Genomic DNA, 18,965 nt, shown 5'->3' on the forward strand with positions numbered 1-18,965 from the left:
CTCTGTTAAGCTACTTACAAAATTCACAATTGCATTACTTTCCAATTCTTAATCTATTCGCACCACATCACAAAAAAAACTACAAACTAACCATGCTTATCACTAGTCGCAACATACTGTACCTCCCGCCAGCATAAACCAATACCTAAATAACACTACCTCTCCTACAATATACCACATCTCATAATTAAACATTAACATGTACTTAGTCATAAACTACACAAATTCACAACTCAACCATTAAATCTATCTTTTATATAACTAACATTTTACATCATGCCTTTGCAACTTTCATTGCATATCTATAACCTCATCCAATCAAATAAACCTTCACACTTGATAGTAATTTCACATCAAATATTCCTTCTCACACTACTATCTTTAACACTTACACAACACATCATCTCTACTCTCAATACCACACACATCACATACAACCCATAACTTATATCTCTTAACATCACATATTCATATCTAACACGCCATATTACAACACTTTTTTATTCACTATTTCACAAATACACTATTTTTCCACCCTGTACTATATTTATTTATTTTTCTCTTCCATCACCCATTCATATTCTCTATTACACCTACATTTCTTTATCACAATCATTTTTCACCACAATTTTCTCATGCACTACCTTTCTTACAATTTTAAAATTTTCATTCTCTTTTAAATCATCCATTTTTTTGACATCACAACCTTAACTCTAAGAATTTTTTTTAAAACATACCAACCTTAACTCACACTTACCAACACTTTTTTTTTTTTTTTTCCAAAACTCAACTTACAACATCAACTCCTCATTTAACCTCTTTGTTAACTCTACCAACACTCCACCATTTCCAGCATTCACACCATCTATTATGCTTTACTCATACTCACAATATAAATAATATCATTTTCTTTATATCAGCAGTGTTATCAGATTAGTGGTCTAATCTGAACCCTATCTCATCTCTATTATGGCTTGGCCTCCCCCTTGGCTTCTGTCTCATCCACTTATCTCGCTTCAGTTTATCAGCAGCAATGCATTTTTCAGAATAAGGCCAAAAATCGCTCTTACGTAATTATTAATTACTACCTTAACTCAAAATTTACTAGTGGAGGTTTTACCCTAAGTACCACTTTCAAAATTTTCTCAAAATTTTAATATTTATTTTTTCTCAAAATACGAATACAAAACTCACGGTATTACAAGTGGAAGGTTCTTTATTAAATATTGGGTGGATCCACTTGAATAAATGGGCCATCACTTGAAATTTGGCCCATGTGCTTAATTTATTGAATTTATTTATTAAAAAATTTTAATTTGATTTATTAAGATTTCACTTTACATTAATTATTAATTTTAGATTTTTGAATTTTAGGATTAAAAAATTACCGTTTTGCCCTCAAAGAAGATTTTGAGTTGGGATGTCATTTTTTGATGTTTTAGAATATTTCAAAATCAATTTTTCATAAAGAATGCACTGAGAATATTGATTTGTGTCACTTATGGGTTTTTGACATGAAATGATCGTAGATCCTATGAGGAAAATTTTTATAATTTTATCAATTTTTGTGAAAATTAGTGAAATAGTTTATTTGGTTATAGTTTGTTGTGAAAACCAAATATGTGAAAACCATAAAAACATCCAGATCTACAAGAAGAAAACCTCATCTCAAAGATGGAAAGCAAATATAAAAATAAAGATAAAGCGAGATGATTCACACGAGAAATCCTTACTGCCAAATTTTTAGGGAACTAATCGCTGTAGTCACTCGAGTAAAAGAATATGTATTTTTTTATTTTTTTTATTCTGAATTTACGTCATTTTTGTAATGTAAACATTTGAAAAGAGTAAAGACCAACTTTAGTTGGGCGAGATTGGTACCTAACACCTTCCAATATCGTAACCTGATCCTTGTACCCATAATCTATTCGTAACTTAGTGTTCTTTAGTTGTTTAGCGTCATATTTAGTTCCGAGACCATGAAACTAAGTGGTGACTCCCAAAAAAGAAAAATCGGATCCGTACCACGGATCGAGGGAACTTTCAATGGTGACTTTACTAGGGACAATTTTGAGGATCAAACTTGAAAATCCTAAATATTTGTGCATTGCAAAATTGGCCTACTTATTATTTTATTTTACTTTAGTTTATTTTTTTTATTTTGTTGGTACGATTGTGGATTGTTTGATTGGTTTTACAATTTTGGGGCATTTTTCTTTTGAAAGTTTTTTTTTGTCCAATTGAGGGTTACCTTTGGTGACCCAAAACAATTCAAGATTTGTGTGAAGAGAGAGAGAGATTGCTTTAGTTTGGGCTTTATTTAGCTTTTCTTGGCGAAAAATCCAATGCCAAAAAAAGCGTCGAAAGTCTCATAATCGACAATTTTCAATTTCAATTGATCCCTCTTTAGAGAGGTCAAGGTAGATTTTGCGTTTTGTTCTCCCCTCATGGCTACAAACAATTTATGTTTCTGGAGAGGATTATATTAATATTTGTTAAGGAGAAAGGGTACTAGTTCATGTAGAAATTGTAATTTTTGCAAACTAAATGTCCCTTTTCCAATTGTTCAAGTCCAAATTTTGAACATTAATTGGTTTCAAAAGCAACCAAATGGAAACCAGCTCGGGCATGGCATATTTGAAGCTTACTCGGGTATCTTCCAGGGATTTAAGAATTCCAAAGCAGAGTTGATGTTGCCTCATGCTGCCCATCTCTTACAATTTATAGAAATGGTATCTAGAGATAAGCAAAGGAAAAAATGTGTTATGAAAGCCGCAGTTGTAGTGATGGGCGACCTCCCAAACACACTTGGTCCAAATGTGAAATTAATGTTTAAAGACCTAACCTTCTATGTAGAGTTCTTAGGTGAATGTCTTGGTTCAGACGATGAGCAGCTCAAAGAGATTGCAACTTGGACACAGGATATGATCGATCGAGTTTTGGTTTCATGAGTTGAAGTTGTTCAAGGCTCTCTCTTCTTTTGCTCTACCCATTCTTTCTTGCAAACATAATATTTAAAAAAAAAAAAAAAAACTTTTAAGTTGTTAAAGGTCAGGATGGGAGATATGAGTTCGGAGATTGTCTTGTATCAATTTACGAGTTGTTTCTCTATTTGTTCGAGTCAGGGAAGGTCTGTGGAAAGGTTAGCATTGATTTAAGGCTGTTTATTGAGTATTAAATCACTAGAAAATAGCATAACAAATCAAATAACCTTGGTAAGCAAGTATTGATCCATAAAGATAACGTTAATCTGATTACTTTTTAACTTGAAACATATCAGAATTTAAGGTAACTAGTTTAAAACAATTTTAGAAATTATATTGCTAACTAGAAATAACGAGAAAAACAAGAGTTAGAATTGTAAGATAAATATTAGATTAGTCAAATCCACTATAACAAATCATCTCATTATTTTAACTTGTCTTCTTTATTTCGATCTACTCAACAAAACTAATGTTGTTGGATCGAAAAATCTAAACTACTAAACCCAATTAATAATCCCAATATTTATGAATAAATTTAATAAGATAAAATAAGAAGATTGTATTTAACTCTCTCGATGAAGTATGGTTTAGCTTGAACTTATCTAAGTCTAAACCATCAAAATCGGAGGATTAAATATTAAATCTAATAATCTCTACTTAAGAAAATACCATAATTAATCCATAACCCGTGATGTAAAACAGGTTAAAGTTAATTAAGAGGATTTTACTCAGGCTTCATTGACCTTTCTATCAGAGGTCTAGCAAATAGTCATCATAAGAAACAATAAATTAAATAAAGGTAAAAGAGTGAATTAAGATGAGAGAATAGAAAAGTCTTATTTATTTATGTTGCTTCTGGAACTAGTAGAATTCTCCTTGACAAAGCTTCTACTTGAAAGTAAAAAACTAAAAGATAAAATAAGAGAAAAAATTCCTAATTTTTTAGTTATCCTTAAGCTCTGGTTTGTTCTCCTATTTATAGAGACCATATTAAGGTTTTCTAAGGTTTGAAAACCTTTCGTAAACACAATACCCTTAAACTCCTAATTTAATACGAAGTATCTTCAACCACCAAGCTTCTCTACAAATCTCGAGGACTTTCATGCTCTGTCCATCGCACCGCCCTACCAAACCCGGGCACTGTGGTCCATGAGGGCCCAATTGGTTTGGGACTTAGGTAGTTAACTTTGTTTGGATCTTGGATCGCAGTGATTGCTTCGAATTTTCTTATTTATTTTCAAAAATTTGTGACTTTTTCTTGTCACATGAAAATAACAGTAATTAGTTCCAAAATATATCTTTTTATTGAAATCAATAATTATTATGGAATAACAATGAATCATATCTAATTAGAGGGTATATTATATAGTTTACTCGTAAAGTCCATGTAATTGGGGTTCTAGAAACCACTTTTTAAACCTTGATTAAAGACCAATTAATAGTGGTGGTGGCTTTTGTTCTAAAACTTTGATCTGTTAATGCATCCACTAATTAGTGGTTGGTTTTGAAAAAAAAACAAACAATTTTTTGTTTTATTTAATAAAACATAATTTAGCTTAAAAAAATTAATAATAATAATAATAATAATAATAATAATAAATTAAAATCAATTTTCTTAAAATACAAAAAAAAAAAAAAAAAAAAAAAGGCTTGGATTTCAAAAATAAACCATTTGGGTGAATTTTCTTAGGAGAGTCAACTCAGTTGAACTCATATTACATCATGTGAGGTGCTAATTGTGTGCTACTTTTTTTTTTAACATATTCTCCTTTTACCATACTATGTGTGGCTAAGATACCCCAATTTTGAATATAATGAGTCAAGTTGACTCATTTGGATCTATTGGTTTCATGCAATTTATTGCTTATTCTCATACATTCCCTTGATACTTCACAATGATGCAGCCATGTAATATTTTTCCATGTTATATGATGTGAATGCTATGAGACAAGTTAACTCAAATTTGAATAGGTCATGTGCTAGATAAGGGTGCATGGTTTCCTTTTGATACCCGATTGTGTGATCATATCCCTTGGATATCTTGATTAATTGAACCTTAAGTCTAACATGTTGATTGCTTGATTCTAATTAATCAATTGATTGATTTTATTTCTTCTGGTTTGCTTGCTATGATTTTGATCTTAATAATCTTCTAATGTTTGTATTCATTATGATTGTGGCCTATTAATGATCTGATTTGGCCCACGGGTCCATTCATTCAAAAAACTCCTCGGGTGCACCCCACCCTATTTGTATATACTACTAGCACGTTTAAATTATGATGCATCGCAAGCTTGCATGTCCCTTATAGCTAACGTAGTACTAATGTGTGGCCTAATTTTCTCGTAGAATGCGACATCATTCATGAAAATCACAATTCCAGTCATGTACCTCTATGAAATATAAAATTGGGGCCTCAATACCGTTTGATCAGTCACCTTAAATGGTGTATCGAGGCACCCACACTGGAGCGATATAAGCTTTTCTCCTATTGTAAGTTGGAAAGTCACATGTCCCGATTGCCAACGTAATACTAGTATGTGGTCATTCTTCTTGTGGCACGCTAAACCATTTACGAAAGCTACAACCCTAGCCTCGTAATTATACAGTTTGTTAAACCCTATCGCCACGTACTGTCTGATTGAATACGCTCAAGTGGTAGATAGATTGTATTGCATGCAATAAACCTAGAGTCTAGAAACTTTCCTATAGGTCACGACCTAAACTTATCATGGGTGCTCCCAGGTTGCTCTATTCTATCCATCCAAAAGGTAAGTGGGTGGACTGGTCACACCTCTTAAATTGAACGCACAATACCGATCTAACCCAATAGACATAACTAATGAGCCATGTCAATCAATATCAAGTTGAACTAGTTACCCAATTAGTAAATAGATCTTATGGCTCAACATATGGACTGGTTAGACTAATTGGCTTAAAAATATTGGATGAAATGATTCAAGTAGAATATTCAGATCCATTGTCGGCCCAAAGTCAAATGGGTACATAGTTTCAATCACTTGGTATTGGGAAGTTTGATTCAATGGATTGAATATTTCACAATTGACAAGATCAGGATCAGTAAAAAAACATATCAAGGGGTGTATCGATTAGTACAACTTGGATCTTATTTTTAAAAAATCATACAACCCTTAATTATGGTTCAAATTTTTTTAAAATTCTTGATCAATCGGCAAATCATCTTCATGTAATATTACTTACTCGAAATGTTTCACCGATTAAAGACTCTAAGGATTAACTTAACAAATGCTATCAAGAGGGACCTCTATTTTTAATTACTAAAAGCTACTCTTGGGTCCATAACCAGTAATCCACCTTTGATGAGGTCTCAAGTTATCATTGCGGCTAAACTTAAGAGTCCACCACTTAGTTGGGGTCGATTAGGACGAACGTCAACACCAAGTGAATCGTCAAAAATGACCTCAAAATCCGAACTCACAAAGATTCGCAAGATCTTGACAGCTTTCGCCATAGACATAAATAAACATAAAGAGCAAGGTGGAGGTGTCAGAATAGATCTCATAATCAAGAAAAAAAATCCCTAGATAATCAAAGGAGCAAGGGGCTAGAAAGTAGCATGGCTAGGAATTTGCAAGAGGTTTATAAGCTTAATGGAAATGAAGAACCCTTTAATGAGAATCAGATGCTAACTAATAAAATGACTCAGTTGGAAACAACCCTGAAAAACATAAAAGGGATTGATGAAATCATAATAGACATCAAGGCTCAGAATCACATCTTTAGGATTCGTTTACTTGAAAATTTTGTGGTGCTAGAGATGGAAAAATTTAGTAAAGTAGATTGCGCAAGAACACAACTTAAGGTGTATGTCACTAACATGCGGACTTTGGACCTTAGTGATGAACTAATGACGTTGTTTTCTCAACGTATTTTGTTAGGATCGACACTTCGATGGTTAATGTCTCAAGATTCGTCTACAATTGAAACTTGGAAAAATATGTCAAAGTTATTTTGGCATCAATACAAGTACATTAATAAAATTGAGATTTTTCGAAAATATTTAGAAGCAACGAAGTAAAAGAATGGGAAAACTTTTACTGACTTCATCAGTCATTGGAGAGCTAAGGCTGTACAGATGTGGGATAAATCCTCAAAAAAGGAACATGTAGTTATTATCCTAAAGAATCTTACTCAGGGTATACCCTGCATCTAGTTGCCCAATACCTTCCCACATTCAAGTCTCTATTAGAAGCTAGTAGCCAACTAGAAGATGCTTTCGCTTCTAGGGTCCTTTCCAACCTTTCTAATAATAAACTCAAAAAGTCCTTTATCAATTCCAAGCTCAATACCAATCATGTCCATGTAGCCAATATATCTACTACACTTGTCCAATCTATTGCCCGACCTACTAACCAAGTTAGTCCTAGTCAATATTGACTGTGTCGATAATTAACTAATCTTGGGAATGTCCTGAAGCATTGTTTTCAAAAACTATTAAAGTAAGGACTCGTTACACCTTTCCAACATCAACCTCTACCAAATCCACTCACCGCTTCTCACAATCCAAATTTATTTTGTGAGTTTCACTAGAACCATGGTCATTATAATGATCGTTGCATTATATTTCGTCACAACGTTAAAAACCTCATCAACACCAAAAAAGTCACAGGCTTTGCCTCTGCGCAGCCAAATGTTACCATTAACCTTTAACTCACTTACCAACTTCCTCAGACTTTGAATATGGTATCCAACACCTAACTCCCATTTGACTCAATTCTCCTCTTCCGCCCAGTCAATCTTAAACCACCTAGTCCCCCTCTTACTAGAATGATGGTCCCTATGAAATTCTCACCACCAACTGTGCCTAAATGGACTTGGAAAAATTCAACTCATCAGAAGATGAAAATCATTTTATGTTGGATCAAGGACACAAATCTTTTTTCCTCTCTTGCAATAAATTTGAATATGTGGCCTGGGAAGAAAAAATCTTCAAAGTACTTGAACTCGATAATTATGTAGCCTTGGCCAAGGAAGAAGAAGTAAGTTTGAACAAAGAAATCTTAAAAGATGACAAAAAATCTAAAGAAGAGGTTCAAGACTAGTAAGATACCATAAAATTTCTTAACATTGACCCGATGTTTCTTGAAGATCATAGTGCATCAATTTTATTGCTTGGAAATAATGTTCCCGAGTCCTCAATTTGTAATCAAGCCCATTGTGAGTAGTTGTCTCTAGTCCTGTCAGTTAGTTTGAGTCCATATTGAGTCTACCCTTTTTTATTTCTATTAAATTGAGTTAGTTTGTCGAGTCTACAATAGCGTCTGTCGCCACATCTAAATTTAATTGAATAAAGAAAATTTCTAAATACTTCGAGTGTATAATCGAATTAACTAGTAAACTAGCTTCAATGAAAGATTCTTTTAACAAGGAATCCCCTACTGAATTAATCGAATTACTTGTATGAGAAGATAAATTTCATGCTCAACCTTTAATTAAGGAAGCAAAGGTCATTGACCTCGAAAAAAATAATTCCCAAGAAATTCATAAAAGAATTTTCCTATCCCTAGAGGAACACAAAGAGATAATGAATTTACTTAGAAATTTCAAAAGACTTGATCGAGTGATCCTATAAGGATATGTTGGAGGTAAGTTTGGGTGTTGTTCGACATTGACATTCGCCCGATGAAATGAAAACATCGATGTGCAAGGTCAGAATTTATGAGATCAAAGAAGAATAACAAAATGTATCAATGTTAGACTTCTCAAAATGGTTGAGTTCCCAGAATAGACTATTATTCTTAGACCAATGGAGAGATTGAAGCAACTAACAAAGATCTTAAAACCATCATCATAAAGAGGTGTCGATCACACTAAGATTGATCTAAAAAATTATCATTTGTACCTTTAGCATGTCAAACTTCGACTCAATCCTCTACGGAGCTACTTAGTACTCTCTGCTATGTGGCATGAAAGAAAGTTTTTTGAAATGGAAATCCTATCTCTTATGGTCTTGATGGAAAGTCAGTTGTTAGAAGCAGATTGGACCAATCATCGATACGAAGAAGTAAACCTAATCGAAGGAAAACAACTTAGAGCTCTGTATCATACACAAGCTTATTAGAGAAGAGTCATTCGTACATTTGACAAAAAGGTCAAAGTTTACCATTTGTCAGTCGGGGATTTGGTACTCAAAGAGAATCAAACACCTGTCTTTGACCATAGAGAGAAGTTCAAATATAATTGGGGAGGTCTTTTCATTATCAAAGAAATATTACGTGGAAAAATCGTCAGAATTCAAGACCATGATGGAATTGAACTACCAGAACCAACAAACCTTAACCAAATCAAGTAATGCTACATTTAAGGAAGTCATCTTCGATCGAATCTATTTTCCTGTTACCAGCTCAATATCTCTTTTCTCAACCCTTTGTAGCTTTATTAAAAAGCATAAAATAAAATAAAAAAATTGTATTTTTTCTTTTTCAGCTCGATCACCCAACCCAAGGAAGGAAATGTATTCGAACTACATTTTTGTCTGATCCCAAAATTATGGGGTACGTAGGCAACCTGAAAAGTTACTTTAGGCCCGACCACGTCAAAATAAAAAAAAGACTCCCCATAAATAAAAGAAAAAAAAAATCTAAAAAAAAGACATTGTCAAAATGGGGAAAATAATTAAATTTTTTTTATAAAAAAAATGCTACACAAAGGGCATTCGAGTTTTGAGCCCTAAACTAATTTTATTTCTAAGCCTAGTCCTAAGCTTACCTATGAAAGTCCTCCTAAGTACCATGAGAAAAATTCAAGGAAAATAACAAAACATGATCTAGGTAGTAACTCTAGAAGTTCAAAAGGGAAAAACAAAAGGAAGTCAGAAGAGAAAAAAAAAGCCTACTAGGTTAAAAATCTGAAAGAATGACTTAGGCAAAAAAATTAAGACAAGCTTGCAAAGTTGAAAATTCAAAAAGACGGCCTTGACAATAATCATAGTAAAGAAAAAATAGTAATAATAAAAAAGTGTAAGCTCACTAAATCAAATCCTAAAAAAGTAATCAAGGCAAAATCTAGATCAGATTCGCTAGGCAAAAGTTTTAGTCGAGTTGAAAATCTAAAAAGGTGGTCCAATCCGGAACATCAAAAGTCAGAATGACCAAGCTTTATTGACTTTTGGGCAAACTCTTAATTATCATACAATTAATACCCAACTTAAACCAAGTAAAGCTTCAGAAGTCATGAGTATCTTATCTATGCTTGATTTGAAAATTTTTATTTCCCTAAAAGAATCGAAGAGGAGAAATAATGAATTCTATCTTAAATCTCAAAAGATATTTTGTTCCTTTAAGCCTGACTCAAAATCTTTAATATAAAAAATCAAATTAAAAGTTAAATCTTTATTGCACTTGTGGTAATCAAAGATTACAAACTTTTATGACAAGTGACACTTTCCTTTCCTAAAGTGTGTAGTTTTTCCTTTTAAACTAGGGGTATTCTTTTTCAAACTGTATTCAATTATCCCCAATGCAATGTTCCGTGTCAAACTAGGGGTATTTTGTTCTCAAGCTTGATCAATTTCAACTCCAAAGGATAATGGTAACCCTAAATTAAACGTTACCCTCTTAATATCAATTTCTTAAAATCCTTGAGATTCAAAAGAAGTTAAAATATTGGCCTGAAATTCATAAATTTTTTGAAAACCCCTAAAACTGAAATGGAAGTGTTTCTAATCTCGTATTGGTTTTACCCATAATCTAATTCATTACTCTTTCATCCAGAGTAGGTAGAGCAGAACTTCTAGAATCTAGTTTATTACTCTTTTCACCAAGAATATGTAGAGTAGAACTTCCAGAATCTAATTTATTATTCTCTATCCTACAGTAGAATCTAGTTCATTACTCTTTCACCCAAGTAGGCAGAGTAAAACTCCAAAAATCTGGTTTATTACTCTTTCACTCTTTTACCTAAAATAGGTAGAATAGAACTCCTAAAATCTAATTTATTACTTTTTCACCTAGAGTAGGTAGAGTAAAACTCCTAGAATCTAGTTCATTACTTTTTCACCCAGAGTAGGTAGAGTAGGACTCCTATAAAATAGTTCATTACTCTTTCACCTAGAGTAGGTAGAGTAGAACATTCAATTTATGCTTAGATTATGCTCCGATTATGCTCAGATCTTACTCAGATTTTTCTCAGACTTACTCAGATGTTACTCAAAATATGGTCAAACCTTGCTCAGATTTTGCTCAAACTTAGTCAGACCTTACTCAGATCTTACTAAGCTTTTGTTCAGACTTAAATGACCTTACTCAGATTTTGCTCAAACTTACTTAGATCTTGTCAGACTTTACCTATATTTGTCTTAAGATTTTTTGCTCAGTTATCTTACTTAGTTTTCTTTTCATTTTAAGTTCATCATCTTTCCATTATGAATACGTAAATTGGAGGCACGTCTTTTCAAAATCATCATTACACAATTGCATACATGTGCACATTCATTGCTTTTGCATTAGTTAGGGAGAATTTTCTAAAATTTAAGGATCTGACACCATTAGTGAAAGCTCATGTTCGAAGACTTGACCACTTTTAGTTTGAGGAGAGTTTTACCCTTAGAGATCGGAACGTCCTGATGAATTATTAAATCAAGTTACAAAATGAACTGTCACTGACTTTGCATTCGGATATCGCACTATCTGCTAAAGTAGATTTACTATCTAGTTTACTTCAATCCTCTACTAAAGTCATCTATCGACACCTCATTTTTGTACTCGCCTGATTAATCAATCGTCAACTCGATTACGACGGTTCTTGATGATGGAAGAATATTCTAAAGTTTTATTTGTTAGTAGATGTGTTTCTATAGCTTGGATGAGATATTTCAAGTAAGTAAATTTTAAAAACCTTACTATACTAGGAAAATATGATAAAAAATATATAAATCATCATTTTGAGACTGAAAAAAACTTTACAAGAAAAATCATCAAAAGATGATCAAATTATCAAAATATCAAAATATCTCTAACACCAAAACATCCCTAGAGGCTACGTTACGCTTAAGAAAACACTTTTAAATACATAAAATAATAAACTAAAATCAAATAAATTATTTCAAAAAATTTCACAAAATTTGACAAAATTACAAAAATATCCTTTATAAGGTCCATGATCATTCCACGCAAAAAATTTGTAAGTGACACAAACCAATAATCTCATTGAATTCCTTAAAAAAAAATGATTCTGAAATATTTTAAAATGTCAAAAAAATGACGTTTCAACTCAAAAGTCCTATTTGAGGGAAAAATAATAATTTTCTAATCTGAAAATTCAAAAATCTGAAACTAATAATTAAAATATTAATTAATGCAAAGTGAAATCTTAATAAAAAAATTAAAATTTTTGAAAAAATAAATTCAATTAATTAAGCCAATGAAATTTCAAGTGACGACCCATTTATTCAAGTGGGATCCAATTGATATTTAATAAAGAACCCTCAACCAGGAGTCCCAAAGAATTCAGAATAATTTAGTAAAGAACCCTCAATTGGGTTGGGGGTTTTCCAAAATTAAAAAAAAAACTCATTCTACATATGTCAAAAAAATTAAAATTCAAATAAAACTAATTAAAATTTTATCTAAACCACTTAACAGATTAGTTAGAGATGAACCTTATCTCTAAGAGACCTAATTAAACGTTAATCTTATCAAAAGCTCTTTAAAAAGGAATTTTGCCACCTAATTTCGTAGGTTTTAAGAAATCCTAGAAAATAAAAGTCAAAAACTTTCAAAAATCTTTCCAAAATTCTAGTCTCAAGTCAATACTTAACCCCCAAGCCTCAATTTTTAACTTAAAAATGCTCAGAAACTCTAAAAAATATCACAAAATCCATAAAAAATTTAAATCTTAAAGAAGAAAGTCTCATCTCGAAAATCGAAAGTATATTTAAAAGCAAAGATAAAATGAGAAGATTCACACGAGGAATGCTCACCACCAGTTTCTGAGGAAATCAATTTTCATAATTCTCGGGTAAAAGAAAATGTAATTATTTTATTTTATTTTTATTCTAAATTGAGGTCATTTTTACAATGTAAATATTTGAGAGGACTAGAGATCGACTTTCGTCGACGAGATTGGTGTCTAATACCTTCTAATCTTGTAACCTGATCCCCATACCCATAATTTATTTGTAACTTAGTATTATTTATCTATTTATAGTCATATTTAGTTCTTAGACTATGAAACTAGGTGGTAACTCTCAAAAAAGAAACATTGGATCTGCACATGTGGATCGAGGGTGTTTTCAATCTAATAATCCTTTATTAGGTGAATAACATACTCACCTGCAAGATGTTTCCTTCTATACTAAGGTTGGAAGCCATCCATCACTTGGTTTCAGGGCTTACCACATGACTTGGTCGAAAATTTCTAGCAGTTAGAGGAGCTATTCATGGCTCAATATATCTACAATAGGTGTAGGAAAGTCAAAGCCAATGTCATGTTCTAATTAAGGCAAAAAGAGAAGGAGAGCATTCGTTCATTTACGACTTGCTTTCGTACTTAGTTATTGATAGTTGAAAACCATGAGGACGATATGGTAATTTAAGCTTACATCAATGCAATCATACCAGAGACCAAGTTACATGAAGAATTAATTATCAACATGCTAGAAAGATTGGATGATCTACATATAACGACTGAAAAATACATCACTCTACAAGAAACTTTGAGGAGTAGGTCTCGGGAAGTGGGACCAATAGTGTATGCCACTGCCCCGACCATGGAAAAAATTGAGAATAAGGAAAAAGGAGGAGAGAAGGCGACATGTAGCAAAGGGATGTGAAAAACTACATATCTGAGTTCATGGAACTCAAGAAGAGTCTTAATGCCATTGATTGAGAACTCAAGCGATATGTAGCGTCGACAATAAAGAACCCAAGAGAGGAGATCCCCCACCTCCACCTTCGAGGACACCATCAGTATAGGAGTATAGAGATCAGAGGGTTATTGACACCATCGTCGGGGAGTTTGGGTCTGATAGGATGATTGGGATCTCGCATCGGACCAAGGTCAGAAAGTCACGACACAAGAAAGTACTCCACCAAATCTTGGAGAAGGTAGTTGTGGCATGAGTACTTGAAACATTCTGGGGGAATAAGGCAACGATATTCACTCAAAAGGACTTGGAAGGGATGAAAAGTCCGCAGAGACGCCCTAGTCATTACATTAGTAGTGGGGACGGTGGATTTGAAAAGAATTCTTATTGACATTGGAAGTGCAGTAGACATTATTTTTCTATCAGTAGCCGAGTGGATGGGGGTGCTTAGGGAGTTAGAATAGGCTCAAGTCAGCGTGTATGGATTCAATGGAAGCCCAATGTTGCCTACTCGGGAAGTTATTTTACTTGTGCCAGCAAGACTTGAGATGGTGATGACCAAATTTGAGGTAATTAAGACCAATTCGTCATATAATGTTATATTGGGGAGAAGATGTATACATGTAATGAAAGTCGTGCCCTTAACTTATTATTAGGTCGTGCACTTTCGGACCAAAGGGGGATCTATGGAGATAAGAGGAGACCAGATGGCAATTCAAAACTCCTTTGCCATTGCAATAAAAGAAGGAAGGAAGAAAGGGCACAAACATCATAATGAAAGAGTAAAATGCAACCCACTCAAGGGTCAGGATCAATAGCAATTACAAAAGGAACCATTGACAGTGAAGGAATTAATGGTGGAAGTGGTGGAGGAAGTTTATCTAGTGTTAAAAATAATACTACTAAAAAGTACAGCATTGAATGTGAAAATACTAGTGTTAAAAATACTGTTGTATTCTTTTTTGTGACTTTTATATCGATCACTGTTTTTTTTTATTTTACTTTTTGTATAGATCACTGTTTTGATTTAGAAGTATAAATCTTGATGAGAATCAATTTGAGGTCTAAAAATTGGACGGATGGATTATCAACGAATTGGTGTCATGTACATGTGAAACGTCTTTCTACGACTTGTAGTATACATCTGACACACAGAATATCTTTGCCCACACTAAATAATTAAAGCTATAATAATATATTACAGTTCTCTTAGAATTTGTAACTTATATAAACTAATAATATCTGGCGAGATTTTCTGGCGGAGACTGAGATATTGTGTGGGCCCATCAACTTTTGCCACACAAACTTTTGCTAACGCCACACTAACTGTTTGCAATTCTTTGATAGAAATCAGTGTGGCATTAGTAAAAGTTGGTGGTGTTAATAGCAGCTCTTTTTCTTATGCATATAAATTTTGATGTATAAGCAGATACAAAATCTTGATGAAAAGGACCACTCTTTTATATTAAACGAGACAGACAGCAAAATTTGGATTCTAGAGAGTGTTCAAACTTCCAACACGGACACGTCAAATTAAATAGAATCTTACACAGATTAGGAATCCGTCAATGATTGGTCTTAGATTTCTTAATCTATAAATACCGCCTGTATCCCTAGATTTCTTTCCAATTCAAGAAACAAGAAATAAGAAATAAGAAATTTTCTCTCGAAGAAGATCACAACAGTGTTTGTAAGTGTTTTCGTTCTTTTCGAGATTCCGAGTTTTTCTATCTTACATTACATTATTAGTTTAGATTAGTTGATTATTTCAATCTTTTAATGCGTCTTCTATTTCACACTTGTACATGTTGAAAGTTTTTCTATTTTAATTCTGTTGCTTCTGCTCTTTCTCTGGATCTCAGAAACATCAAAGAAGATAGAGATGGGGAGAAGAAATTTGATCCCTTGTTTGGGATTTCTCTTGTTATGTTGCTGGGCAACCATAGCTGAGGTAGACTACTTTCCTTACAAAGACCCAAAACTGTCAATCAATCATCGAATCAAGGATCTTATGAATCGAATGACTCTAGAAGAGAAGATTGGTCAGATGGCTCAGCTTGATCGATCGATTGCAACGCCTGAAGTTATAAAAAATTACTCCATAGGTAAACTAAATTTGTGCTTCCCCTAATGTAAGAATCGAAATAAATCAGAATGGAATGAAGATGTTTGGTTTTTTTTTGTAATTTTTCAGGGAGTTTGTTGAGTGGTGGAGGAAGTGTTCCACGTCCTCAGGCCACTGCAGAGGATTGGGTTAAGATGGTGAATGATTATCAGAATGCTTCTCTATCTAGCCGTCTTGGGATTCCGATGATCTATGGAGTTGATGCGGTTCATGGACACAACAATGTGTACAAAGCGACGGTATTCCCCCACAATGTTGGACTTGGATGTACAAGGCAAGCAACTAATTAATACCCCATTACATGAAAATTCTTATTATAGTACGAGTTAGCTTAATTGAATATCTGAATGAAATTTGGATTTCCTATTGCTTCTTTTATCCTACCTTAAGTGATAAAAATTATAAACTGAAAAAAGATTTGCGCTTTTATCGACTATTAATAACAAACTTCCCATCATATAGGGATCCACAACTTGTGAAGAGAATCGGTGCTGCTACTGCTCTTGAAGTTAGAGCTACAGGAATCCAATATGCTTTTGCCCCATGTATTGCGGTAAATAACCAAATTTGACATGAAATTGCTTTAATTATTAATGTATTTGAATTAGTTTTAGTTGGGATAAGCAATTTTGAGGCTTTGAGCTTTTTCTTTTTCTGTTTCTTGAGTTGTAATGTTTTTGACCCTATATACAGGTTTGCAGAGATCCAAGATGGGGTCGGTGTTATGAGAGTTATAGTGAGGACCACACGATTGTCCAAGCAATGACAGAAATTATACCCGGATTACAGGGTGATATCCCGCCTGGTTCTCAAAAGGGAGTCCCTTACGTTGGTGGAAGGTAAAGATTTTACTTCTCTTTCCTTTGAAGCCCATGTCTTTCTGTTTCTGTAACTCTTCATCGATAAAGATAAAAGTCGACTTTTGCTTAATTATGTGTAGGACAAAGGTTGCAGCTTGTGCAAAGCACTTTGTGGGTGACGGTGGCACAGTTAAGGGCATCAACGAGAACAATACAGTGACCGATTGGCATGATTTGCTGAGTATCCACATGCCTGCCTACTATGATTCAATCATCAAGGGTGTCTCAACTGTCATGGTCTCTTATTCAAGCTGGAATGGGAAGAAGATGCATGCCAACCGTGCACTTGTCACCGGTTTCCTCAAGAACAAACTTCGATTCAGGGTATAGAGCATTTAGTAATTGTATTTCAATTGGATTCCTCTGTTGTTGCTCAAATTGGAAGAAAACTAGTCTTTAATTGTTGTGTTTTCTGACTATTTTATTATTAGGGTTTTGTCATCTCTGATTGGCAAGGCATCGACAGGATCACCACACCACCTCATGCTAACTACTCACACTCTCTCAAAGAAGGGATTCACGCCGGCATTGATATGGTCAGACACAGTGGCTCCCTTTTATATATATAAATTTCTTCAATTGTGTCACAAAATCATTAAAGCTCCAATTCATTCTGGGTTTTTTGCAGGTCATGATTCCCTACAACCACACCGAATTTATTGATGATCTAACCTACTATGTCAAGAACAATGAAATTCACATGAGCCGGATTGACGATGCTGTGAAGAGAATTTTGCGTGTTAAGTTCAACATGGGTCTATTTGAAAACCCTATGGCTGATTTCAGTCTGGTGGATCAGCTCGGAAGCCAGGTTTGTTCCTTCATTAGTTGCATTCTTTTTGTCCTTAAAAACACAACTCCATCCATCAGAACCCATAAAAGATTGCTTCCCATTGTCTACTACTAATGATGAAACCACTTGTTTCTTGAACAGGCACATAGAGATTTGGCAAGAGAAGCTGTGAGGAAATCACTTGTACTTCTGAAGAATGGGGAATCTGCAGACAAGCCCATGCTGCCTCTCCCCAAGAAAGCACCGAAGATTCTCGTCGCTGGAAGCCACGCCAACAATCTGGGCAATCAATGTGGTGGGTGGACAATCTCGTGGCAAGGAGTTGAAGGAAATAACCTCACATCTGGTATGTATCCCTTCACTACATTCATTGATCTCTTTTATACAAAGAAACAAAACTGTCCATTTTCACTAATGGAATACTCTTGTAAATAATGAGCAGGAACTACCATCCTTAGTGCCATCACAAGTGCAGTTGACCCAAGCACCAAAATCGTCTACAGTGAGAACCCAGACGCCGACTTTGTCAAGTCCAATGACTTCTCTTATGCCATTGTTGTTGTGGGCGAGCCTCCTTATGCAGAGACTGCTGGAGACAACATGAATCTCACCATCCCTGAATCTGGGCTGAGCACAATCACAAATGTGTGTGGATCAGTAAAGTGCGTTGTCCTTCTCGTCTCTGGCCGACCTCTTGTAATTGAGCCTTATGTCTCCCAGATGGATGCCCTTGTGGCTGCATGGCTCCCAGGCACTGAAGGTCAAGGTGTGACCGACGTTCTCTTTGGAGACTATGGATTCACTGGAAGGCTTTCGCGCACTTGGTTCAAGACCGTTGATCAACTCCCAATGAACGTCGGGGATGCACATTATGACCCACTCTTCCCATTTGGGTTTGGTCTAGAGACCAAGCCAATTACATCAACATAGGGTCCCTCGTAACCAGGACCTTTAGAAAAAGAGCTAGTTGTTTTCTTTTTCTTTTGCATACTTTCATTAAAAGTTTCTAGTTTGTTTTTTGTTTTTTTATTCAGTTGGGCAAAATTTGCCATTAGGAGGTAGTTGATAATTTTTTTAGTTACAAATAATATCTTAAAACATTTTTGTTTTTGTTTTTAGATTGATTACTATTTAAATCTATTACACACAACCTTTGTGTGGATTAGTTTTGACATCAAATGGAATTAGGGATATTTACTGGTTGTCGGTTAAATTGGAGAACTTTTAACATTGGTACTTAGAATTCCCAGCTAAATCATGGACCCAATTAAAGGATCTAAATGTTCTATATTAGTTGGGAGGATCATCTCTTGGATCAAAATTTGCAATGTGCTCTGATATAGATGCATTTCACACA

General features: G+C 34.1%; 1 protein-coding gene across 2 annotated transcripts; it reads left to right on the top strand.

Annotated features, from left to right (window-relative positions):
• Positions 1-15,470: 15,470 nt before the first annotated feature.
• Positions 15,471-18,660, top strand: LOC147400233 (uncharacterized). 2 transcript variants are annotated; one of them, XM_086446659.1, is made up of 10 exons: positions 15,471-15,520; positions 15,693-15,935; positions 16,025-16,229; positions 16,418-16,508; positions 16,649-16,794; positions 16,896-17,139; positions 17,247-17,351; positions 17,444-17,626; positions 17,750-17,954; positions 18,051-18,660. In XM_086446659.1, exons 2-10 carry the CDS (start codon positions 15,713-15,715, stop codon positions 18,536-18,538), a joined length of 1,890 nt encoding a protein of 629 aa, XP_086302785.1. In that variant the 5' UTR covers positions 15,471-15,520; positions 15,693-15,712; the 3' UTR covers positions 18,539-18,660. The 2 variants fall into 2 exon arrangements, with proteins under 2 accessions (XP_086302785.1, XP_086302784.1); XM_086446658.1 differs by lacking the exon at positions 15,471-15,520 and having other exon boundaries at positions 15,670-15,935.
• Positions 18,661-18,965: the final 305 nt, after the last annotated feature.

Source organism: Akebia trifoliata, chromosome 6 (genome assembly GCF_017979445.1).
Source record: "Akebia trifoliata isolate Shusen 1 chromosome 6, ASM1797944v1, whole genome shotgun sequence".
Lineage (NCBI taxonomy): Eukaryota > Viridiplantae > Streptophyta > Magnoliopsida > Ranunculales > Lardizabalaceae > Akebia > Akebia trifoliata.

Coding starts and splice junctions, on each gene's coding strand:
- LOC147400233 (XM_086446659.1), top strand. CDS start 15,713: ATGGGGAGAAGAAATTTGATCCCTTGTTTGGGATTTCTCTTGTTATGT. Junction 16,509..16,648: donor CTTTTGCCCCATGTATTGCG/GTAAATAACCAA, acceptor CCCTATATACAG/GTTTGCAGAGATCCAAGATG. Junction 16,795..16,895: donor GTCCCTTACGTTGGTGGAAG/GTAAAGATTTTA, acceptor AATTATGTGTAG/GACAAAGGTTGCAGCTTGTG.